Source organism: Sebastes umbrosus, chromosome 1, assembly GCF_015220745.1.
Source record: "Sebastes umbrosus isolate fSebUmb1 chromosome 1, fSebUmb1.pri, whole genome shotgun sequence".
Lineage (NCBI taxonomy): Eukaryota > Metazoa > Chordata > Actinopteri > Perciformes > Sebastidae > Sebastes > Sebastes umbrosus.
Genome location: NC_051269.1, coordinates 5,593,879 through 5,620,557, shown reverse-complemented (window position 1 = coordinate 5,620,557; position 26,679 = coordinate 5,593,879). Strand labels below are relative to the sequence as shown.

Below are 26,679 nucleotides of genomic sequence, written 5' to 3'. Positions count from 1 at the left end.
CACTGGAGGAACGGAGTGGATATCCAGGCTTGAAACCAGCCCTGGCCCAACACTGACACAGATACAGGATGTGTTTATAGCACAGCTTAGGGAGAAAGGCTGGAAGTAGAGGAAAACTGCTCGCCAAGCTCAATCAAAAGTAGCCTCAGAAAACTTGAGACCTGTGAACAGCCCATGTTTGAATTTACCTGCACTTTTTCGATATATTGCATGCAGCTCTTGTCTTTTAACTTTTTAAAACATATGCTTTGTATTTTATTTATATTTACATGAATATGTATGTACATTTATTTTATGTGATTTTTGGTTTTATATTTGCAAACCAGCTATCCTCAAAATTTAATTAATGCAGTGTATATACTGTATATATTATTATATACACATATTATCATACTGTATATACATATTATTAAATACACATTACATGTTTTTTGTGTTAAATCAACTTTCTAAATCTTCACTTCTGAAACGATGATTAAAGGTCATTAGAAAATTACTTTCGTAGAAAATATGTATTTGTAAAGTAATTTGTATTTGAACATTGGAAGTTTAGTTTTATGTAATAAAGATGAAATTGCACTTGTACACATTTTCTTTTCTTTTTTTATTTAAAGAACATTGCAAGACATATAAATTACAGAGCAAATAAGTAGTCTTCTATTTTTCATCCATTTTTCCCTCCCACCCCTGACATTAAAGGAATTAACTAATATAACACTAATAGTTACAAGACTTAAGGCAGCAATGACACCAAATTTAGAAACACACTAGACACATGAAATAATAAAACACATACAACATTCACATACACACAAAAAACATAAATAAAATAAAAAATAAAGTAGTAAAAAAAAAAAAATTCAACAAAACAAATAAGGAGGCTCAGTCATCACAGCCAAAATCTAAGTTTCTCCAAACCTATGGACAGTAACATATCTTTCACCCACCTATTGTGAGTCTGAGGTAGAACATGTTTCCATTTAAACAGAATAAGTCGCCTTGCCAACAAGGTGGTAAAGGCGAGAACATGTTGCATGTATTTAGAAATATTGGGCTGTAGGGGCACTCCGAACCAAGCCAAGAGAGGGCTGGGGATAACAGTAATATTATATGCTGCGTTAAGTGTGTTGAAGATCTCGGACCAAAATGTATTGAGGTTGAGGTTCGGGCAGGACCAGAACATGTGACACATTGTACACATTTTCCACCCAACCTTCCAGCTCGCAAAAATGCACTTACACTTACAACTGATCACCAGCTGAGTGGCTGGATGGAACCGGGCACAACACAAGAAAAACCGGAGCGGAAAAGAAGGTGCTGTGCTCCCTTTGTAAATATTTGATCAAGGTACAAATCATGGGCAGCCATGAGATTGGAGTGCAGGCATTGACTTTTGATTTGTGATATTTGAAGGGGGGGGGGGGGGGGGGAGTGTTGACAATAAGGGAAAGAGTTGATGGATGAACATTTCCAACACTAGTCTGATTGCTGAAACAAGCCTTGTGAATTAATGCTTGGTGATAATCTAGAGTAAGCACACTGAAGGCCACGGCTGAGCTATGGAAGCAAAAAAACATTCTTCTTTTTCTACCTTTCTACCCACAGACCTAACTCTCTACAAACCCTGAAGGGGGGGAACAAATCATTAAAAAAACAACTAGGTTTTGGTTTGTGAGAATATTTGAACACCAAGTTTACCCAGGTTTACCTAAACAATTTCACCGGAAGCAAAACTAAGACAAATGTTAAATGTATCACCCAAACGGTTGGCTGTAAACATCAGATAGACGATAGCAAGTCATTGTTTTGACTCAAGAGTAATTTAGTATTGCACTTAAAGCGAGCCCGCAGTTTATTACTTCCACTGAAGAGCAGCTGCTGTGTCCACAAGTGAACATTTTAGATAATGGTAAATGTTAAAGGTATGTTAAATTTGTTGGTTGGTGTTTGTAAACCACACACAGCAGCAATGGTGGCGCGAGCTACAGAGTGAATGAAGAGAGGGAGCGGCGTTAGTGAGAACAAATCAGTGAATCAGAGAAATGTAACGTTATTTTCTGATTGTTTCACAGCAGTTATGTTCCAAGGCCCAAATTAACACACCCACACCTCCGCTTAACCCTGAGGGGAGGTGCCGCGTTGCCGTATTTTGAATAAACGCTGCTGAAGTGTAGACTTTATCCTGTCCTCTCTGTGTGTTGCTCTGTGGCGCTGCCCTCGGTCAAACCGACACACCGATAGCTGCGCTCTGAACACAGCAGAGGAGAGACGAAGAGCAGGGGGAACACTGGAGCACATCAAAATACACAGCCACCTAACAACTTGTTCTCATTTGTGAAATATGGCCACTTTGTACCTGACCAAGCTTGTATTATTTATAGAACTAGTTTGCTGCTTCTTCTTCACTCCTTCGTCACTTGAGCAAGTTCCTTGACAATGTAAATTAGTGCATCGTACTCCCTCATGATCGGTAAACTGGTGTTCAGGTTTAACATTCCTGTATTTGTTTACAACTTGTGTGAACATCTGGTTGCTTGTGGTGCTGTTTTTACGGCACTCTGTTCCAGCAGCCAGATCTCAGCAATTAACCCAGGGAGTAAAAGACGATTATCACTGATGGGAAGATAATAAGATAATAAGATGCAGGCTGTAAATAGCCAGAGTTTGGTTTTCCCTCTCAGTCTCTGTGTCTAAGCCAACGGTGGCCGTTTATCTTCATAAAATGATTATATCATATTTATTCCCTCATTAACAGCTAAGGAGGACGTTTTAAAAGGTGTCCTTATGTGTCTCCAACACTTTGCATCTTGATGCCGACTTTGAGATTCATCCTGAGTCATCATTTTTATTGCCTGAGTCATTAATGACTTTTACTGCAAATGCTTCTTTGTGAGCACTTAATAACTGTAAAATAAGTGTGCGCGTGCGTGTGTGTGTGTGTGTGTGTGTGTGTGTGTGAGAATACGTTCTTCCGTTCTAGTGAAAAATGGGATTTAACTTTTAGCTTTATGGCCATTAGTTTGGGCTGTGTTCAGAATAATAATCCATCCTTAGAGAGGCATGTTAATGTGACCGGAGAGGAGAGAAACCCAGGAGGGCCGGCAACAAGGACCAAATACTGCTGAATGAAGAAAGAAAGAAAGAAAGAAAGAACGAAAGAAAGAAAGAAAGAAAGAAAGAAAGGGGAGGACAGGATAGATGAAAAGAAAATATGGGCAGAATGAAAAACAACAGAGTACCAATTATGGGTAAAGAGATTAAAATTACAATATAAAAACAATACTGTATATGCATATAAATACTAAAATAAGAGATAAATGGGGAAACAAGGAACAGAAAGGAGGGCAGGAAGAGAAGATGAAAAAGAGTGAAAGAAAAAAGGAAAGATCAGAAAAGGGTAGAACTAAAGAAAATTGTTGGAAGGGTGGGAAGAAAGTGGAAAAAAGCTATGAAAATAATTTTTAAAAAATGACACAAAGGGAGAGAAGGAGGGATGACAAAATGAAATAAACAAATGTTAAGGTTTTTTCTAAAGAGAAGAACAAAAAGAAAAAAATTAAACAATGTGGGAAGATACCGAACAGTGGAGGGTAAAAAGGAAATAAACAGCAGAGAAAAAGAAGAAAGAAGAGAGGTAAGAAGTGAGAGTAAAGCTTACTAAACTGTTCAGTAAAACATGAGGCCTGTTGTCTAACTGACACATCAAATATCATAGTATAAGATGGTGACATTTCTTTCACCTTTCTCAGGGAGAAAGCAGCTGCCTGCCATTCCGCTGTCAGCAGTGGATGACTGATGGAAGTCGAGTGAAGTGCATTTCAACATTCAAAATGAGAAAACGTTCTGGGAAATGGCAGGAACACCCATCTACACCTTTCAACCGGTGTATCGGAGAGCTGTCACAGCTCCGGAGTGAATGGCCACCTATCGAGCCTGACAAAAGAACACAAAGTGTCTGAAAGTCCTGACATGTGCCAATGTGGCGGCGGTATGGGGGGGGGGTGAGGGATGGGTGAGGGCCCGTGGCCATAAAGAACCACCACCTGGCAACCGTCAGCCGCCTCTCCGTCAGGAATATCCCGTCAAATTGCATCTTAGCTTCCAAAAACGACTTGCGGCATCACAAGTTTCAATCTAGTGGAGGAGGGGTAGGCGGAGTGCAAACTCTCTCTTTGGCTTTTGTTGTGTCCGTTTGTTTTCCCATCTCATCTCCTCCTCGTCTCACCTCCCTGGTGTTTGTTCGGTGTCGCCGTCGGTTAGGCTCGTCAGCCTCCATGCCGGTCGACAGCCTGTCAGTCTAAGCTCCTTTTAACACAGAACAGCCCCGCACAGTGACACAGAAGCTCCCCTGGCATCCCGCTTAGCAAAATGGAAAAAAAAAGGGGCTTGGCTGCATACACCTCTCCACTCTCATCAGCATCTCGTGCTGTCTCTATGTCTTCCTCTCTTCTCTTTGTTTTTTTCCCCTCTCTCTGTGTTGTGTTCTGTCGGCACGCAACCAGCCTGCCAGGGTGTCTTGCAGCATTTATTGGTTTACCAAGAGGGAATGGAGACAAAAAAGAAGTATACAGGCTTCTTTTTGCCAGAAGAAGTACATTCTAATCGTTTACTCTGTAGCTGTTGTTGCCTGTAGGGCTGGGTAACGCCTGGGTTGTTGTTTTTTATACTAGTGCTAATATGGTACTCGAGTTTTGCCATCAATACCAAACCGAGACTGTTTTTGATACTTTACTTTGACAAATACAGCTTTTTGAATAAAAACAATGAATCAAATGACTATGTTATTTAAAAGGGGGCTTGTGGTGATAAAACCAGAATTATCTCCCAACTCTGCGGTGTCCCTCACCTCTACAGCTTTTAGCCTCTTTTAGCTGTTTGATTTGGTTTTGCAGCCTGAATACTTGACTCTCAACCCCTCCAGCCCTATAGCAGCAGCAGACAGCTGTTCTCAGCCAGAACGTCCTGATACTAAAATGTATATAAGATAAAATATTAAAGGTCCCATATTGTTAAAAGTGAGATTTCCATGTCTTTTATATTATAAAGCAGGTTTAAGTGCTTTATAAATACTGTTTAACTATCAAAACACTCAATATACGGAGGAATACACACAGCCCGTATTCAGAAATAGTGCGTTTGAAACAAGCCGTTTGGATTTCTGTCCATTTGTGATGTCACAAATATACAATATTTAGATCATTACACGGTTTTAGATGTAAACATTTTAAATGTGTCCCAGTTTATTTCCTTTTTGCAGTGTATGTAAATAACATCAGCTGACAGGAAGTAAACATGGACCCAAACTGTTGCCTAGTAACGCAATTCCGATGAAATGCACTAAAACGGAGCGTTTCAGACAGAGGGTAAATACAGGTATATTCACGCTGACAGGATGAGGAAAATAAAGTTTTTTTTTAACATTACAGCATGTAAACATGTTCTAGTAGAAACACAAAATACAAGTATGAACCTGAAAATGAACACGATGTGGGACCTTTAAAACACAGAATATCGTGGAATTTGCCAAAATGTGGATGCAATTTATGAAATTCAGGTTTTTTTCCTACCATTATGAGCATTTTTCACATGCAGTGCATAAGCCGAATAATCAGAAAAAAACTATGCCGCTATGTTCATGGTCATTTACGGGCACGCTGCTTCTGTCCTTTTGCTATCTGTGTTGGTGTTTCTCACTCTCACACACACACACACACACACACACACACACACATCGAAGATGCCCTCTGAGATGACAAATCCAAGAAAAGGAGGAATTTGACACATAGCTAAATCTTATCTTATTTCATAAAAGGATGTTTTCTTTTATAACTGTATTGAAGCACTCTCTTTCATAAAAAAATCATACATACAACAAATTCATTGATATTCATTGTTTTTTGAAAAAGTTCTGATTGAATTGTTGTCATTTTATTCATCTACCACATGATAAGAGTCTTTCCTCTGACAAAATGTAGTTAAATCATAAAACACAGAATTCAGAAAAATAAATAAAATGGGAAACGTGGAAATTGGGAAATTAAAACGGATTTCTAAAACAGACAGATATTTTTGTCACAAGTTGGTGGAGACCAAAACTAGAGCTAAAAGGAGAGTGAATATTGGGCTGTTGGGCTGCAGTTTGCCATGTTATGATTTGAGCATAATTTTTTAGCTAAATGCAGTACCTGTTTTCTAGACAATATTTGTCTTTGTTTTGTGTTGTTAATTGATTTACAATTATAAATATATACATATATTTGCATAAAGCAGCATATTTGTCCACTCCCATGTTGATAAGAGTATTAAATACTTGACAAATCTCCCTTTTAAGGTACATTTTGAACAGATAACAAAATGTGCGATGAATTAATCGCGATTACATATTTTATTCGATTGACAGCCCTATTATGAACACATTTCCTTGGGTGAAAAAACGCAACATTGGGGTTTGATATCCAGCCCCTTGTTGCCTAGCTGAGAGAAAAGTGCCACTCACTCACAGATGGGTATGAAACCATCACACAAGCAGAGTAGTGTGTTCTGCTGCTGTTTTCTCTTTAAAGACAATGCAACTGGAGCTATAGTGGAGATAGACTACTTCAAAGTATGTTTGATGTTGGATCGAGGCTTTCTCCGAGAGCATTAGTGAGACGTACTGTATGAATGAAATGCTCTGCTTCAGAAGCATGGTGATGGTGGTAATGGCAGAGAGGGAAGCAGAACATATGGCAGCCGACGCCAAACCCCTGCCGGAAGCAAACAAGACTTAGCAAATGAACAGGGTGAGAAAAGTGCAGGCGAGAGGGGGGTAGGGGTTCGATGTTGTCACAGGCCTGACTGAGCAAAAATTTGGGAGGCACCTTCCAGAAAATGATAGGGGAACACCCCCCTCTCCTCTTCTCCAAATAATCCGGCGGTGGACTTGATTAAAACAATGAAGTGGAACAATGGAAGCAGAGAGATAAGTGAAAGCCTGGTGGTGGTTGAAGAGTGCGCCTTATTTTCAGCAGCCCATTAAGTCGGAGAGAAACGGAGCCCGGCAAAGAGGAAGAAGGCCAGACAGCTCCATCTCTCCCACTGTTCTCCCTCTTTTTTTTCCAAGCCTCTGCAGCTCGTGGAGGCTGCAGGAGGAGCACATGAATTTATGTAAGAAACAGATTAAAAACCTAACAGGCACGCTCAGCCGAGCAGAAACGCTGATCGAAAAACAAAATAAGGCCGATGCCGCTCCGCGCTCGGCTCCGGCTCATCGTATTTTCCGAGATATCATTAGCGCCTCTGCACTTAATATCATCATTACTATTGTTATCATTATCAGACCTATTTATCTTTAGTTTCCCTCTTTTGTGCAACAAAACAGCATCATTTCCCCGCTGAAAATCAATAGCCCGATAGAAGGGATGTTTTCTTTTTTTTCTCCATTTATCTGGTTCCCGATCCTCTCTCTCTCTCTCTCTCTCTCTCTCTCTCTCTCTCAGGCAGCTCCGTCCTAATGACAAGGCGACAGCTACCAAAGCAGCATCCTACATGGATAACTGCCTGACGCTACCCCTCCTCACACACACACACACACACACACACACACACACACACACACAAACACAAACATGACACCATATCTTTTAATCAATCTATTAAGGAAAGCCTGGATGGTGTTGACAGGCCCCTTGCTGACTGATAAAGTGACCCGCGAGCCGACGTGCGAGCGCTTTTCAGGCCACAGCGGAGGCCAGATAATAGCTCGGTGAGCACCGAGATGATGATGATGATAATGTTGGCAACCGAGGGCCACGAAGCATATCCAATCCCTTCCCCTAAATGTCAACCTTCTCCCCATATCGCCGCGACACAAAAGGCTTAGAGAAAAAAAAAAGGTTTGTGACACGGGAGGCCTGCTTAGAACGGTTAACAAACCCACTTGTCTTATTATTTGTTGACGGATTTTAAAAAAGAAGCAGAAAAAGGTGCACCTATGCACAGACATTTAAAAAAAGGGTGGGGAGGAAAGAGACAGAGATAGATGGAAGGAGGTGTTGTGGGTTTGTGGGGGTGAAAAGATGTTACTAGCTCCGGCGCTTGTTGTGAGATTACAATGACTGTTCTGTTTTGCCTCCTAGCCAGGAGCGACAGGGCCCGTTCATTTTACACAGCGGAGAGACAGATTGAAGTCCAGACGTCTCTTTTCTGTCCCTGTCTCCCCCCTGTCTCCTTCCCTTTTGCTTTCTTTCTTTCTTTCTTTCTCCTTCTCTCTCTTGTGTGTTGTTTGGTTAACCCAGGGCTGAAGTGCAGCGCAGTGACAGGGGCGTGATGCCTCGACGCTGACACCGCACGCCGCAGACGGGGAAAAAGGAAAAGTGATGCTCTGTGTCAGCTAGCGGACGCCCCGCGGTGATGTTCAGTGCTTTCCATATCCTGTCACCCCCCCCACCCCTCCAAAAGAAAAAAACAGATGTTTGCGTGGCTGCAAACCGGCCATTATGTGGGCGACTGGGGGCGTGATGGCAGCAGTCAGGTCACTCGTGCAGACACACGACAGCGGCAGCGCAGCCTTCCTTCCCTGTATTTCTAACGGCGCTCGGCTGAATCATAGCGAGGTATGACATTATTAAGGTGGACTCCAGAGTAAACAACGCACTCGACTCTTGGAAAGCTCAGAGGATAAAGCGCTTACCCACCAACCCGGTCCCCAACACTACAGGTTGGAGATGACGTCATAGCCCCCCCCACCGCCCAACCTGCTGAGGAAATCACAAGGAGCTGCTTCGACAATGAGCTGTAGGCTATATACGCTTTCTGAATCAGCAGGAAGATATACAAAAACCGCATATATGTATACATGAAGTGAGATAAATCGCTGGCATCTCTCTCAGACGGCTTCTATTTGCATTTCCTTCGGCTTTATTCAACACGTACTGTATGGTATGTATGTGTGAAAGGGAGGGAGACTCTTTACCATATTTTCACTCAGGTTGTTCAAATGAATAAACCAGACAAAGTTCGATTTTTTAAAAAATATCCTAGGATGCCATTTAAAAGGCTACAAGCCTTGATCTCAAGAGACATGAGGCAAATGAGAGCTGCGCTTTAACAGACACACTGTACTTTAACAGTACTGAACAAGAGCCTCTATAACCACTTCTCTCTTCATCACCGCTCTTTGTACTGCAGACATTCTGTCAACCAGGTCTGACAACCCGCATCACGCAACCGCCATCTCAGCAATCTCCAGCTTAAGATGTTTTTTATCCTGCATCCTGACGTTATGTGATCTCATTTAGAAATCTAAATTTTCAATTTCATTTTTTTTTCTCAATTTTAATGTGATTATCTGGGGGTTTTTTCTGTCACAATTTCCTGACACATGCTGGTTTGTATTGGAAACAGGCTGAAATAACTGCACCCCACTGATTTCCCTTTGAGGAAAAAAACAAAAACATTTCACAGTTTTTTAAGATTCAAAGAAGACTGCAAAATGAATCCACGTGGTAAATGTATGTATTCCGATGTATTTTCACATCTTTCAACACGACACAACTGAGAATATTTACACAACGAGGAGATCTTTTCACGGCCTCTCCCACTGTTATCTTCACTCGACAATAAAGTGGGTCCAGTAAAACAGAGAAATTAATTCTTCGGATGCTGCTTTTTTTTATAGCCGTTTATACATCATCAGCCACCAAAGTCATCCACATTTGCATGTTGCCCACGGGTGACATGTTTTTTTATGGAAAGCCGATCCTTGCCTTTTTCCCTGTGCTTTTTTTCCCCAAACCAATCTCCTGGATGAGAGCCTTATTAATAGAAAAAAGATGAGAGGGGCTGGAGGTAAGGAGAGCGGTGCCGAGAGCCCGCGGATGATGATACCCAGCAGGAGAGAGAGGCACACTCATCTCTGTTTCTACATCATCTGCCCGGCCGTTAACATGAACCGGCCACCTCGGGCTCGCTCCGAGCCGGTATCACGACAACATGCGGTGGAGCCGAGAGGGGACAGAGACAGAGACAGAGAGAGAGAGAGAGAGAGGAGTGAAAGCGGAGAGGTCAGGTAGAGACAGAGAGAGATTATCAATGTTCCACGTCCTGAGCTGTGGATTCTGCCCTTTGGTGTGTCCACTTGCCCAAAAATCTGTCATGTCGCTAAAGCATCACAAACTGGCAGCTGGACATCCGTCAATGTGTCCTTTTACTATATCCCTATTTCTTTAGCTTGTATTCCATTCAAATAAATTTGCAAAAATATATTTTTTTAGATTTTTGTATTGATTTGTTATCTATAAAGAGACGAAGAGAGCTGATTTTGACATTGTCCATTAGGATTATCGGGGCAAGAAGTCCCAGCCCACCCTTTCCTATTTCCTCTCACAGCAAGTATTTTATTTTTTCCTATTTTTTTTTAATCTGTACAGCATTAATGAATATTTTAACATGTTTTTCAAAGTTGATCAAATCATCACACGTATCTGTTTGACATGTCACGTTTCCCTTTCGATAAACTCACTGACTGTTTTACCTGCTTAGTGAGTCGGTTCTTAATTAACACCTACTGCATCTTTACTAAAAATAATTTATTAATCCATTTGGTTTAATTCATCTTTAATATCTGTAAAAAAACAACAACTGCAGAACAAAAACGATCCTCATGTTTTCATCAAACCACCACCGCCACAAATAAATGAATTCTCAACCTGTGGGAGAAGCTTTTCTTTCCATCCGTCTATCTGTGCCTCTTTCTATCCATCACTACCATCCAGCTCTCTGAGCAGCAGCGGCTCCCTCTCTTACTTCTCAGCTTCTCACTCCACTCACTTTATTTCACTCCAGATCTGTGATCAGATGGAATGCAATATAAAAAAATAGAGGGGATGAAGGGGCACGACACAAAAGCAGCTAAATGTCCAACGAGTCCATCTGTCCTGATAGTATATATCTATATAGATATATACAGAGATATACATGTTGGGATGGATTTGTTAAAGCAATGACTGTGTTCACTGGTCAACAGGGCAGTGTTATCTTTTGCTCTTTGACTCTCTCTAATTGTTTGTGTGTGTGTGTGTGTGTGTGTGGTTGTGTGTGTGTTTTGTGACATCTCTCAAGACTCATAAGACATAAGAGCTAATCCGGGCGAATGAGAAATAGGCTAACACAGTCCGACTAACCGGCTCCGTGGTATAACGTGTCATATCTATAGACGGCTCAGTGGATTGCTGGGGGGTTTGAGGCGGCCAATAAGAATCCACAATGCAAAATATTAATGACTCCGACGGAGAGGACATGACACACCACCACATTCGGACAGTGTCATAATGTAAAGGGGTTACATAAATTGTCATTTAAGTGGTTTCACAAGCTGAATTCCATATGTGAGCTCATCCGTCTGCTCCGACTGAGTGAAACAAACCTCAAATAAATCATTCTCTCATTTTACCTTCTGAAAGCACCAATATTCATTGCCTAAAATGATGACCCGTGATATACATATAGAGGTTAGAAATATTGGGATTTTTTTTTCCATATCGTGCAACCTCTAGTAAATACTATCCAACAGTATAGATACGGACAACGAAGATGCTTACAGGGGGACTTTCTTTGTAAAATATGACCACATATGTATAATATGAATCTATTTTAAGGGGCTGGCTGGGTAACTCCAGAATCCAACACATAAAGCTCTCGTATAGCGTCGGACAGCCTGAGAAAAAAGACATGTTACATGTTCTTGGATCGTCCACATGTCGTGTATATGGTCAAGGTCAAATCTGATTTGTTGGATTTATTTTCCAATTTGACACAACACATTTGTCCTCCTTGCTGTCTGAGAGTAAAAAAAGCAACAGGAAATAAAAAAAGGTGTTGTTCCTCTTCAGCTATTGGCTCCGAGGCTTTGGGACCTCACAAACTGGGGGGGGGGGGGGGGGTCCGGGGGGCCTCAGGAGTCTTTTGATTTAGCTAATGAAAGCAGAGGAGTTCCCCTTCGGAGGAAAAAAATGAATGTGGGAAATAGTTTATTACATAACAAGCTGGAGATTAGCCCAATTACAGAAAGAAAGCATTAAACGCAACATGTTCCACAGACACATGGGCATCTAGAGTCGGATCTTATTTGTGGAGCTCCTCTGAGGGGGTCTTCTTGACAATCCCAAACACAGACATGAGGTCTAGCTCTCTCCCTCAGCACACATTTAAGCCTCAACTGCAATTTTGTGGGGTTGTGTGTGCCTGCGAGAGAGAGAGAGAGTGTGTGTGAAGCGGCTTCACAGCCCTGCTGTCTTGCTTCAGGCGGTGAGATAACGGCTTTGGCGTTCGTGCGCCGCCGGGCTGACAAAGCATCACATCTTACTCGTTTTTTTTTTTTTATCTACCCATAGCTCTGACCCATCTACCAACCTACCCTGCCTGCCCACTGCTGCTTTAATGGTCTCTCGACTAATCATTTTTCTCCAGTTTGATTGCTATTTAAAGGGTTAAAAATGGGGGGAGAGAATTGGAGAAGGTAGAACTGGAGAGTTCCATCCATTGGAGTGAAGCAAGCAGAGGCTCCTATGAAGATAGAGTTGGATATAAGAGATGGATATGAGGAGGTTCAGACAGGTCACTCAGGCTGCATACAAATCATTCCACTAACTGCCTTTTTTGCGCGTCAGGCCAAAAAAAGGCACCAAATGTCCCCATACCAGTGACCCTATAGAGGATATTCAATGACTTTATTCCATCAGCCTCTCAGAGACGCTGCTTCATCCAATGCCACAATGCCACAATGATCACCACATTCCTTCACGAGCAACAGCACAAGCAGCCTCTTGGTTTGACTTGGAGGCGGATGAAACTTACCAGGATGACAGTCGGCCCAGAGGAGATGGAAGGCAGGCAGGACGAGAGAGAAAATCCACCAGCAGCAACAACACGATCGCAGTAGCCTCCACATGGTAGTGATGTGCACGTCGACATGCACACAAACAACAACTGTTGAGTTTCTCCCTTCTCTTTTTTGCGGCCAAAATCAGCGACGCCTTCGCTGCGTAAAAAGCAGCAGCGGCGCAGACGGAGACGGAGACGGAGACTGACCGGGCGCACGGTGGAGCGGCAGGTGGATGGATGGATGGATGGAGGGCGGAGAGGAGAGGGAGATGTTCAGAGGTCCAGTGAAGAGTCTTTCCGTCCCCAAATCCCCACGATGATGATATCCCCGGATATGAGCATAACACACTCGGATGCTGGCGGTGGTTCTATTAAGGGTTTAGTGGAGGAGACTAGCAGCGCGTCGTCGCTCCTGCAGCTGCTGCGGCGGCGGTGGTGGAGGCGGTGGAGGCAGCAGCGCTGGTCGGGCTCACAGAGAGGGAAGAGTCGGTGTTGGTGTCGGTGATGGAGAGGTGGAGCTGGAAGCTTTCCATTCCTCCGTCCGTCCGTCCAGGAAATAACGTGTGAGCCCCCAAGTCTGGCAGAGACTTTAAAACAGTACTGAGAGAGAGAGAGATGGAGAGAGAGTGTGCGATAGAGGGAGACAGAGAGAGAGAGAGATTGAGAGAGAGGGAGAGAGAGAGAGAGAGAGAGAGAGAGAGAGGGGTCATTCCTCTGGATCCTAGCGCCGGCTAGAGAACGCACAGTTCTTCAGTGTAATAGCAGGCACATGTCCCATAATAATAGGTAATAATAGATATGTGCTTCCCAGGGGGTCCTCGAGCCTTGTTCTTCATATTAATGACTTCAAAATAGATCCACATTACAGATCCACAGCCCCCCTTTACCATTCCAGAGGATTTTGAGCCCACTCTGGAAGGACTGTGTATCCTAATGATTTATTGAATGAACCAAAAGTCATGGACTAATGCAATGCAAGGTGACATACTGTACATCTCCACTTAACTTAACCTAAAGAATGCTGTGAAGGCGAGCAAAGATGAAAGAAAAACATGACTAAATGCAATCTGTTTAGACGGTGCAGGGCCGGTTACAAACATTTTGTGGCCCCTAATCAGAATTTGAGCCAGGCCGCATCTGTCATGAGATGCACCGGGCTTTCAATTAACTACAACGTATAAACCCATCCACAGCATTATTAAACGCGCAGAGAAAGCGTGCAGGGAGTAACTGTGGTGACGTAGTGTAAAGAGCGATAGAGACACACATGGCGGGTGGGATTGGTGGTGGATGGGTCCAACACACACAAGTCATTCATTCAGGAGACGGCTGTTTGCGTCCCGTGTGACTGGAACTTGGCGTTCCTTCACCAGATTTCACAATGGCGGTGGCGTCATAAACGTTCTCATTTTACAGCTAAACCGTGCACTACAAGATGATTCTGAAAACATTTGAGGAGAGAAATAGGCATTAACGTAACAGAATATTGATTCATATTTGATCAGCGCTGCCTAGTTTGACCGTTTGGTCAGAGTTCGCGAGTGATTGACAGCCGGCTCTCATAGACGGCAGTTGGACGGCAGACCTCAGATCAGCTCTTACTGCTTGTTTTCCTCCGGTCTGTGAAATCTTGTAGATGCTGTTAGGAGCACCGGAGGACACAGGCACATGAATTTTTTCAGGTTACCTACTTCATGTACTACTGTCACGATATAGCGAACGTTTTATAAAAACAGCTTTTTTTAATCATACTTGCTCCAATCTCATCTACTTCAGCTTTAAGAGAACTGGATACAGCGTTGGAGGCGGGGCGCCGTTCAATCCTATGAAAGTTGCTCAGTGGCGCATGAAGCCTAAACAGCTCATCTGGAATAGTACCCGGATCTTGGGCACATGGAACATGCGCAGTAGCGTCCGCTCGGTCACGGGGTCCCAACGTCACGCCGTCGTCACTGTTTGCGCTCCAGCCTCGGTCTGGGTCTCATTCACATGAATGGAGGAAGTGAAATAACTCTGGATTCGGCTGTTAGTGCATTTTACAACTTTAAAAACTTAATTTTCCCAATGTAAGTTAAAAAAGTATTTTTGGGCCCAATGGCATCACGTCACTGACACGGAAGTTGCAGTACCGCCGTTTGGCCACTATGAAAGTTGGGATCGACGACCGGCGCTCTTCCTGGGGGGCTTGCTATAGGCCCTTTTCACAACAGCCATTTTGTCATGTCATAGAGCACAGAGCTAGCTGAGCTTATAGCTATGTATCTGATGTTGTTTGGGGATGTTCCATGTTGTACACACATGATTGAACATGACATCGAAGTTGGGGATGCAAAACCAATAATAGTCAGTGCAACGAAGCGTACATTTTCGGATTCTGAAATTGATTACATGTTGAAAAATGGCAAAGCTGAACCGTCGTCGTCAAGCTGGGCGTCGTCGTGTTTGCTTGTTTATTCGTTAGAGATAAGTCACATTAAAGGAAAGGACAACAATGTTGTCCAGAGCCCCATGCCAGTGAATGTTGTTCTGTTTTATTCAGGTTTAATGTCTCTGTCTCTCTCTTAAATTAGCTTCAAGGTACCAGTTGCTGAGAGGGAAGGTGAGACCATAATGTGAAGGACAAATGAGCAAGTTTTGAGGTGAATTTGTATTTTGAGAAATGTAGATCATATTTTTTGTATTTTTAGAGGTGTATAACCGGTAAGATTAATTTTCAGACCAGGTCCCTGGCTGGTTGGAGCTGGAGGTGAAGGTGGATCAAGTGATTGGAGACAGCTGGCCACTGTTGCTCTGGTCTATAAGACCCGCCCCATCCTCAGAGTCTTTGGACTTCTTTCCCCAGGCACCACTGGGTGCTATGTCAGCCTTTGCTTTGTTGTACATTTCATTTACCATTTCTTAAGTTAGTCCGGCAGCATGTTTTCTGTCGGTTTCATTTGTTACAATTCATATTTTGTGTTATCTTCGTTAACTTAATTCAACTTTTGTTGAATAAATCTCTTTTCACTCGCAGGAAAGTGGGCTATAAATGTATATTTTCATCCAGATCCAACTGAGGATTAAAAAATTCATAATTCACAGCACTTTATCCTGTTTTTTATGAGAGTGAAGACATTACTCAAAAATACCTTGATTTCATCTAATCACACCAGTTATGCATCCTTTACTCAAAATAAACCTAAGAACCATCAGATAGACCTATCATAGCTGGTTTGGGCTCTCTTACAGAGAAAATATCAACATTTGTCGACTATTTTCTAAGACTTCATGTCTTCTTCTAAAAGATACCATTGACATGATTCATATTTTTTTTTTAAATGACTGACATTCCTGTTGATAATATGTCAATGGTTACGCTTGATGTCACTTTATACAACCACATGACGGAGGCATTGAAGCGGTTGACTGTTATTTACGGTCCTCTCAAATCAATTTTCTGGACATTTCGATCATCGGAGAACAATTCAATTCAATTTACTTTTATATAGCGTCAAATCATAACGGACGAGACAGATGACATGTAACAGATCTCTGTGGGTAACCGACAGACACAAATATATTATTACGAGGCAAGAGGTTCCAACCCATAAATATTTTAGGATAGGCAGTATGAGGAAGACTGGATCCAAAAATGAATGTCAGTAAAAAGTGAATGTCTCAACAAGAGAAGGATTGATTCAGATAATGGAAGTTCCCTCTGCATCATAGGCTACTTTCCTTTAGGTAAATAATAAGAAAAAATCTCCAGCAATATTGGCATAATTTGAACTCTGGCCCTAATCTTGAATCAGTCTTATGTTGTTGATTCTGGAAATGCATGCAAATTAGCACATATTTGATAACATAATGCCTCATTTGCATATTTAAACATAAAACTAGAGAGCAGGGGGATTGCTGACTAATTTTTCCTCTCATAGAGTATTTGTACAGTATTTGTGGCACTTGTCATCGACTGCGTGTGTCTTTCACAGATTGATAGGCTTTTATTTTGAAGGGGTGTGGGGTTGGAAGAGGGGGAGAGAGACAAAATCAGATCTGACATGGATAGGTATAGCCAATGAAGGGAAGCTAAAACTGGTGTGATTCTGGTGCCTTCAAATGAGGTTGTGTTTACCGTGTTCACGAGAAGAGTCCATATGAACGCCTCCCCCCCCCACCCCCTCCCAGGTGTGTCAGTGGAAAGTTTCTGAAAGCTCCGAGTTCACAACTTGTGACGTGTTTTGACGTTGTCAGAAATGGCGGAGGCCTTGGAAGTTAATTTTTTTCTGTGCACAATAAGTTAATATAATGTAAATTTAATTTTAGTCGTATATTTTTTTTCTTTGTAACTTTATAATCTGGCTGAGGTAAATGTTGATATTCCCAATGGCCTCATCTTTTTCCTCTGTCATTATGCCTTTGCGTTTCCTGCATTATGTTACCCACTTGCTAGCTTGCGAAATTGTTAGCTTCTGTGGCTTCCTGACTCCGACAGTAACGTTAATAATGCCGTTGTTTAGCAGCGGCGTTTTCACGACTTCACCACTTGAACGCCAAGCATATCGTGTACACGACTTCCCATGTTGTAAAACACAAGCTCCATTTGAAGGCACCATACACCAGAATGAAACTGATAGGAAAAAACCCTTTGCCTTAAAATCTGTGAGTGTGTGTGTGTCTATGTGTGTGTGTGTGTGTGTGCGTCTCTGTGTGTCAACCTGCACTGAAAGCTCATCTCAATCACCTGTCTGTGTTGCAGCAATCAAAGGTTGCCGTGGTGATGGTCCCTGCCAAGTGTCCTCAGTCAGTGACAGCTTATCATAGAATTTACCGGAGGCGCCCATATCATATAAGTGCTTCTCAGACAAAAAAAACGTGAGTCCAATCGGCAAAATATTATCATCAGAGAGAAAAGGCTCTGCCGAATGTATTGATGTCATTTTGATGTGTGTAGCGTCAAAAATGTGATCATGGGAGGTTAGAAAATTGCCATTGTCTGCTTTACCACAGACATTTCTCATTGCATTTAGCATTGAGTTCTACTGGGAATTTGCTTGGAGTTCCTCTCACTTACCAGATCCTGCAGAGCCAAATGTATGTAAGTCAGTTTGATTCCATGGTAACACCACTGCGACCAGCAAAAGATTTCCTACAATTTGACTTAAATTATATCTCGAAAGAGTGAAAATTGGGGTGTGGTAGCAATTTGTTTTAGAAGATTTTTGGAAGATGTTAAAGCTCCTCTACACTCTAGCACTCATTCTAGCTCGAAACATTCCATCCAATACACACCCATTAAAAAATCTGAAACGGTCTGAAAATTTCACGAAACGTATACTGCAATTTCGTGAAAATTGTGCCCAGCTATCAAAATTTCAATTTGGCCAAATAAAGTCCCACACTCGTGACCCGCTTAAACTTTTAATAATTTTTCTACGTTAACGTATGGCGAATTGGTATGGCCCCAAAGAAGAGTGTTTGAGCTGTCTTCATGTCGATCTCCCATTGTCTCCCAATGCGCAAACTGCTTGGTGAATCTCTTAGAAAAGTCAGAGCACACCATTCCTGATCATTCCGCACATTTTGATGTATTGTTTGTGTATGTGGTGGCAAAGCTGCAAGAGGAGTAGCATACGAAAAATAATTGTAAGTAATCAATTAGGGAAGTTCCATGGCAATATCTATTAGTTCCATTTATTACGCTATTCACCATGGGTGTCTCCCTTTAAAAGGTAACTTTATTTTCTATTTTCCAATGTGCTTGTGTCTAAGTGACTAATGGGGACGACAATTTCTGAAATTGGTCCAGTATTGAGGGAGAACCCTGTCCTGCTTGAAAAGCTTTTCGATATCATTAAGCTACGCTTTCTGTCCTCCAAACACAACAAACTCTGCCCAGCTGCCACTTGGGTTTGGATGTATTGCAGCTGCTTTGTCATGAGATGCACTGGGCTTTCAATTAACTACAACGTGAACCCGTCCGCAGCATTATTAAACGCGCAGAGAAAGCGCACCAGGAGTGACTGTGGTGACATAGTGTAAAGAGCGAAAGAGACACACATGATGGGTGGGATTGGTGGTGGATGGGTCCAACACACACAGGGCATTCATCCAGGAGACGGTGTGTTAAGTTTCACTTTCACTTTACAATCAGCTGGTCGTTTGTTTCCCATGTTCACAACGATCAGTTTAATTTTCACTGTACAAATGTAATAGACTTAAGCCCAACCATTGTAGTTTTTTTTTTCCTGAACCTAATTAAGAAGGTTTATTAAATAAACCTAAGCAGGTGTTTTTGTTTGAATTCACAACGTTAACTACTTGTTTTAAAATGACGCCGATGGGTCTGACAAAGCGTCAGTATGCGATGAGTTGGGATGAGAACGTGTTGTGTATTCCACTGCTCCACCGTTGTCTTCCGGCAACACGTCACATCGGCAGGTTTCAGAAGGAGACTTCTCCTTAAGCGAGACTCTTTCCATGATGTCAGACACTTATAATAACAATCTGAGTCTGTCATGGCAAAAACAAGCACTTTTAGTGGACCTAAATGACGGCGCCATACATATATGTATATATATACTGGAAAAACAAAGTTCGGAAACTTGTGTTTGGTGGATTATTTCTCTGTTGTTACAATGCTAATTGGCATTGTATTTTACATCGTTGGAAAGCCTGTTTATTTACCTTCACAATGATGTCCAACTTGTAAGGATCATGCATTTGTGGGATGAGCAGCACAGCTGATTATGTGGGTAGCGCCCAAGAAAAATTTGCCAAAATGCTCTGCCAATGGTAAACAGTGTATTCTCATAAGGCTACCAGGAAGCCTGCAATGACTGTCCTTCACCGTCAGGCCCGTTTGCGCTGGTGTCGATAACACAGACAATGGAACCTGAACATGTGGGGGAATGTCATGTTCAGTGATGAGTCCAGGTTCTGTCTACGAAAGTTGGACGTCAGGTCAAAGTATGGAGACGACGTGGAGAATGCTATGCTGATTGTTGAACCGATGGAGTAACAGCTTTTGGTGGGGGCAGTGTCATGGTGTGGGGCGGCATCTCCCTCACTGGCAAAACAAGGCTTGTCATCATTGAAGGCCATCTCAATGCAGTGAGCTATCGGGATGAGATTCTGCAGCCAGTGGCGATCCCATATCTCCACAATCTGGGACCTAACTTCATCCTCCAAGATGACAACGCTCGCCCCCACACAGCCAGGGTTATCACAGACTACCTCCACAATGGGAGTAGAGAGAATGGAACGGCCTGCCAAGAGTCCAGACCTCAACCCAATTCAACACTTGTGGGATCAGCTTGGGCGTGCTGTACGTGTTAGAGTGACTAACACAACCTCGTTGGCTGACCTGCAACGAATCCTGGTTGAGGAATGGAACGCCATCCCACAGCAACGTGTGACCAGGTTGGTGACCAGCATGAGGAGGAGGTGCCAGGCTGTTGTGGCTGCGTATGGATCTTCCACCGCTACTGAGGCTCCTGACGGTGGATTAAATGAATAAAGTGTAAAATTGCCAATATGTCTTGTTTGTTCCTTGTTACTGATAGAGAGTTCAATTATCCAATCCACCAAACAACTCAAAATAAGAGTCAATACCAACAGGAGAATACACTGTTTACCATTGACGGAGCATTTTGGCAAATTTTTCTTGGGCGCTACCCACATAATCAGCTGTGCTGCTCATCCCACAAATGCATGATCCTTACAAGTTGGATATCATTGCGAAGGTAAATAAACAGGCTTTCCAACGATGTAAAATACAATGCCAATTAGCATTGATACAACAGAGAAATAATCGACCAAACACAAGTTTCCGAACTTTGTTTTTCCAGTTTATATATATAAATATTGAAGACATTAATTATATATTGAAAATGCACATGCAGTCAGGTAATGTAATTTCTAAATCACATGAGGTCCCCTGGTGATTCTAGTCCCGTGCGAATAGGGCTTTAGTCTCTGTCAGCAGCCTGGCATAGGAGTTCTGTACGGTCTGAGACTATATGGCTCATAAATAAAGACAGCAGAACAGAGCATTACAACAGGGGCAAATCCCAAGGCTCCACAAGACTACTGGCTATGGCTGTTATCAGCTGCCAATCACAAAGTCCAGTCTGTCATTGAGTGAGCTGAAAGTGTGTGATGGAGTCACTTGTAGCTGCAGGGTAAAGGCTCTAACAGCTTTTTTGTGCCCCAGTAGATGCTGTTGAGAACCAGCCTAGCATGCTCACTGGAGGCACTTCTGGAACCAGGGTTCCCCTGATTCTTTCTCTAATTAACGGATCATCTCTCTGCCATAAAAGGTAGCTATTATTCAAAATGTTCAATTATTCGGGCATTGGTACTGCAGATTTTTCATTAAAACATTGAAACACATTGAATTATGGTGACAAAATAATAGGAACAGTATAAAAAAGGGATATTAAAGCTTCAGTAGGCAGTATATTTTTGGCATCATTGGGCAAGAATTCCATAATAACCTTTCAGCATATTGTAATTCAAGTGTTCTGAGAGAAAACTAGACTTCTGCTCCTCCTCATGGCTCTGATTTCAGGCTTTAAAAATCTACTTTGACCAATCACAGGTCATTTCAGAGAGAGAGTGTTCCTATTGGCTGTGCTCCAGTCATGTGACCGGTAGTTTGGCATTCCTTCAAGAGAATTCACAATGGCGGCGGCGTCACAAACTTTCTCATTTTACAGCTAAACCGTGCACTACAAGATGATTCTGAAAACATTTGAGGTGAGAAATAGGCATTAACGTAACATAATATTGATTCATATTTGATCAGCACTACCTAGTTTGACCGTTTAGTCGGAGTTCGAGAGTGATTGACAGCCGGTTCTCATAGACGGCAGCTGGACAGCAGACCTCAGATCAGCTCTTACTGCTTGTTTTCCTCCGGTCTGTGAAATCTTGCAGATGCCGTTAGGAGCACCAGAGGACATAGAGGCTCATGATTTTTTTCAGGTTACCTGTTTCATGTACTACTGTCACGATATAGCGACCGTTTTATAAAAATAACTTTTTTTAATCACATTTGCTCCAATCTCCCCTACTTCAGCTTTAATCTGACCAAAATGTGTGTTGTAACAGACAGGAACTACGGGCTACTGATGAAATGCAACAACACCATTTCACTCAACTCAAACCATGTAACAAAACGAAGGTTTCAATATTGTAACCCTAGTTCTATGAGTACAGGAAGAGCCCTCTACTGGACTCTATGGGTAATACTCTCCTCCAATCACGAGCATGCATTCGGCCACTGAATTTTGCATAAATGTAGCTGGCCAATCAGGACTTGCCTACCCGAATATGTGTGGACCCCACAGTATATAAGGCAGCGTCCAACGCTGTCAGACATCCCAAACCTTCTCCAGTGAGCAGCAGATGAGCGACAGGGCCCCCTTGGTAGAGGGCTCCGCCTGTACTTATAGAACTAGGGCCGTCCACCTAGAGCCAGGTTCTGCCCAAAGTTTCTACCGGTTAAAGGGGAGTTTTTTCATGACATTGTCGCACCAAGTGCATGGCCATGGGGGATCTCTTTTTGGGTCTCTAAATCATTGAGCACGGTTTAGACCTGCTCTATATAAAAAGTGTCTTGACATAACTTGACGCTATATAAAAATAAATTGAATTGAATTGAATTGAATTTAGCACAAGCCCCACCCTTTTCACCAGTCCTGTGTTGTTCCAACGAGCACAGACCCAGAAAAGGAGCCCGGCATGTCCAAGAGAAAGAACAGTATGAACGGACTGTCCAGTGCATCTGAGGGAGGCTTTCGTTCAACCAACGCGTTCTCATCCCAACACGTCATATACTGATGCTTTATCAGACCCCTCGGCGTCACTTTTCGGTCACAGTAAACATGTGCTTCATGTTGTGAAGTAAACAAAAACACTTGCTTAGGTTCATGCAATAAAATCACTATAGTTAGGTTTAGGAAAAAAACAACATGGTTGGGCTTAAAATTACTATGTTTGTACAGTGAAAATGACACTGAACGTTGTGAACAAGGAACATGAACGAACAGCTGATTGTAACATGACGCCCGGGGCACGAGCATTGGTCTCCTGGATGAAAACCTTGTGTTTGTTGGACCCATCTACATCCCCTCCTGCCCACCCGGTGTGTCTCTTTTCTCTCTTAAAGCTACATCACCACAGCACTTGCCCTGAGCGTTTAATATTGACGCTGATGGGTTTACATTGTAGTTAATGGAAAGCCCGGTGCGTCTCATACGGACGCTAAATGGTGACTTAAGCGTCGGTATCTAACGCCAACGGCCGTGACAAAGCGTCTGTATTTCACGCCCTTGGAATGAGAACAGGCTGGTTCAACATAAAATGCACAGACAGGGCACTCAGCAGATCGCATTCCACCCTGCCTGTTATTATATACGGTATAATAAGCCACTGTGGTGTGGTTATCGGTCCTCACCAACACGTGCTTCCCCTGTATCAGTTGCTTAAAGTGCTGGAGGACCAAGAGCACTGCCTAAGGCTCGAGGAGGTTGATGTGTCAGTCCTCGGCCGGAGGCCACACTCCACCAACCACTCTCCACCAACCACTCTCCCCAGGGCAACTCCCCTCCCACCATGTCAGGGACGCGTCTGTGAACAGCGTGCTATAGGAGGTCACTCATCCGAGCTGCATTCCCTTTAACAGGTGTTGTGGGGATTAACCAGTAGCGTAGATCGTTCTCTACCGAGGGGGGGAACGGTAACCAAGCATCGCTTGTGTTTCTTGGCATCCAAGCGGAGGCTGGTAACCACTTCTGTAGGCGCCGCATGTGCAACAGCCCCAACGGCAAGACTGGGTGAGCAGCCGCCATGAACCCCAGCGCTGTCACCGTTGCCCCCCCCCCACCCCCCCATAGGTTGCAAACCGCCTGCAGCAGAGCCGTCCATTTGATTTCCGACAGAGTAGCCCGTAGATTGCATGCATCGAGCGCAACCCCCCAGATATTCTACTGGTTGGTGTGGCAGAGGGCCGCTCTTCTTCCAGTTGATCGCAAAAGCCCTAACTCGATTAGGTGTAAGATCAATCGGGGCGTGGGGAACATTCTCTGGACTTAGCCATGACAATGAGGTTGTTGAGATAAAAGAAGACTCTCATGCCGCGGTTGCGTAGCGGCTGCAGTGCCCTGTCCTCACATCTGTGAAGATGCAGGGGCCAGAGATTAGCCGAACAGTAGTCTGTTGTTCTCGTAGGCTTTCCCCTAGAAGACAAGAATTTCCTGTGTTTCTTAGCCAGCTCGACATGAAAATATCCATTAAGTTGATGGTGGTGAAGCAGTCTCCCGGCTGAACCAGCTCCAGTATCTGTTTGATGGTCAGCATATGGAACGTCTTGCAGTCAATGCATCGGTTTAGGCCTCGAAGATCCAAAAATGGGTCTGAATTCTCCTGTCTTCTTGGGAACCAGGACGTATGCGGAGTAAAAAACCCCTCAGTCTGTCATGAATGGGGACAACAGACACAGCCTGTTTCTGTAACAAGGCCTATGGGTCTCTGTTAAGAGGTAATCTATATCTTCCTGGGAAGATAATTTCACCTCCTTGACCCCTATAAACGGAGGAGGAATCCTGCACAACTGGAGAGAACACCCCGGTCTCAGCGCCCGTTCCATCCATCTTCTGTTAACACACAGTTGCGTCGCCACCCCTCATAAAACTGTGTTAGATTACGAGCCACCAGCTGTGATGCAGCAGCTAGAAAGCTGTGATATCCCATCTCAGCACCTCTCCACCCTCAGACCCTCCATAAACGGAAGACTGGCCCATGGGGGGAGCTGACATGGAAAGTGCAGAGCTGGCAATGAGGTCTTTGAACACACCGCCAGTTCACCCGCAAAACAACGGACATCGTGTCACTGCGTTTCATATACAGTTACACAATGTCCATTGTCCCCATCTCCCGTGTGGAGATCAGGGAGGAAGAACAAGAAGTGACCAAGCCTGCGATGAGGTCCCTGAACGCATCATCTCTGACCCATCAGTGCCTGCTGCAGCATATATTCCTCAAAGTAAAACCTTAAACTTGTGGAAAAATAGAAAATATAGCCCCCTTTAGAGCTTCAGAGGTGTTACAATCTTTTGTTTGCTCATAGTAATGATCCTCGTTCAGAAAGAGTGCTGTGAGACAGATATTTGACCGGGAGGATCATGATTCTTTCAGCAGGGAGATATTTTAACAGTGTGTCTGTCTGTCTGTTGTAGCACACAGATGCTGGATCATTCCTGTCCTACTTCTCCTCTCTCACATCTGGATGACAATTCATCAATACATCTATCTCACGCTGGGGCTGACAAGACAAACTGTTACTTTTATATGACATAAGTCTCTTATTGGGTGTTGTCTGACAATGAAAGGCTCTTTTTCTTTTTCATGGCAATTAACAACTGATATAAAAAGCTCCATAAACTTCACAGCTGTTCATGTATAGTGTTATCTTTCATTCATTTAGGCAGATTCCACAACCACCCTTTTCTGCTCAACTCTTTTTAGATTAATAGGGGTGTTAATGTCTCCCGCGATGACTGTCATGTGCAACTCAGCATGGAGATAGATATTTTCTACTGACATGGTATTTTTTATTGCAACATTGCCACCATATAATGGCCTGCTCTGCATTGCAACTCACTTTACACAAGGGCTAAATGTTGGACCATTTGCAATCAGGATATTTTAAAATTCAAATTGTGACGCCTAATTTATTTGGCTGGCTCACCATATGAGGAGGGATCTTCTTTGTGTCATTCTAGTCTAAATAGGGAACGTAATTATTGTGTCATCTCACAGAAGGGCCAATTGATGCTGATGCAGCTGTTGATAAAACCAGTAAACCCATCTGAAACAAAATGTATTAGGCCCATCTGGCTGCTCCTATAGGCTATAGGGTTCATTATACCATATGATGAAGAACCTTTTGGCACAAATGACTACTGATAATTTTAATAAGGGTGATGCTATAGGACCCCTCGATTTTAAAGGAGTCCTTGAAATCAAGGGCTTTTTCCTTTGGGAAGTCATGTAAATATGAAGGCCTGTTTCTGCTGTTTCTCGTGGACAAGTTGAAATTTTCTCCTATTGGTGGCATGAGGAGAAACAAAGCATTGATATTCATCCTCTCGGGAGCATTAACCCAAATAACATGGAAATGTGGTGAACACATGGTAATGTTTGTGATGTAACCATTTCAACATAATGTACAGCTAGCGGGTCGTTGTTGTGAAAGAATCCCCTTCAGGGCGATGAGATGCTCCGCGTCGGGGTGCAGCATCTGTCTGGGATTCAAGATGGGCCTGTCATACTGGTCGTCATCAATTCAAAAGAACATAAATTCATGGTGGACACTGGAGCAACATACTCAAGCATTGGAAAGAAAGGCCCTGACATCCCCCTCTCTAATCAAACTGTTAAAACAGTATGTTTCTCTGGGAAGCACATGGATGACAGGTTGGGGCGCCCACATAGGTGACCATCAAGATCAAGGAAAAACAAGGTTAAGATCACCTTTTCTAGTATTTCTAGTGTGTCCTTACCATACAGCTTAGTAATTGTGTATTTTGAACTACATTTAAAAAATAACTTAATATTATTGTTGAAATCATGTACTGTATGTATGATGCTAAGAGTCAAAGCTAACGTAGCAGACCTTGCTAGCTGCCATTTATCTGAAATATTAGCAAAAATGTCATTCCAGCAACATGTCTTTACCACAACAGCTTTAGGTGTTGCGGTAAGGACATTAGACAGTAGAATTGCAATATCTGTAAAAAAACCCAACATATTTTACGTTGTTTGTGTATGAAG

The 26,679-nt window shown here is 43.0% G+C and overlaps 2 protein-coding genes across 4 annotated transcripts in view; one reads left to right on the top strand and one right to left on the bottom strand.

Annotated features, from left to right (window-relative positions):
- LOC119490712 (receptor-type tyrosine-protein phosphatase gamma-like) overlaps positions 1 to 13,492 on the bottom strand; it is a 460,745-nt gene extending 447,253 nt beyond the window's left edge. For 2 of the 3 annotated variants that reach the window (XM_037774205.1, XM_037774206.1), the window contains exon 1: positions 12,835 to 13,488. In XM_037774205.1, coding sequence (XP_037630133.1) covers positions 12,835 to 12,928 — 94 coding nt within the window. In that variant the 5' untranslated portion in view covers positions 12,929 to 13,488. Of the gene's footprint in view, positions 1 to 12,834 lie in introns of all 3 variants that reach the window. The other variant, XM_037774207.1, reaches the window with a different exon arrangement.
- A 12,856-nt stretch (positions 13,493 to 26,348) lies between these two features.
- The window catches only part of fhit (fragile histidine triad diadenosine triphosphatase), a 350,019-nt gene continuing 349,688 nt past the window's right edge, over positions 26,349 to 26,679 (top strand). Inside the window, exon 1 of the mRNA XM_037774213.1 lies at positions 26,349 to 26,368. The gene's annotated coding sequence lies outside the window, so the exon portion shown is untranslated. The remainder of the gene's footprint in view (positions 26,369 to 26,679) is intronic.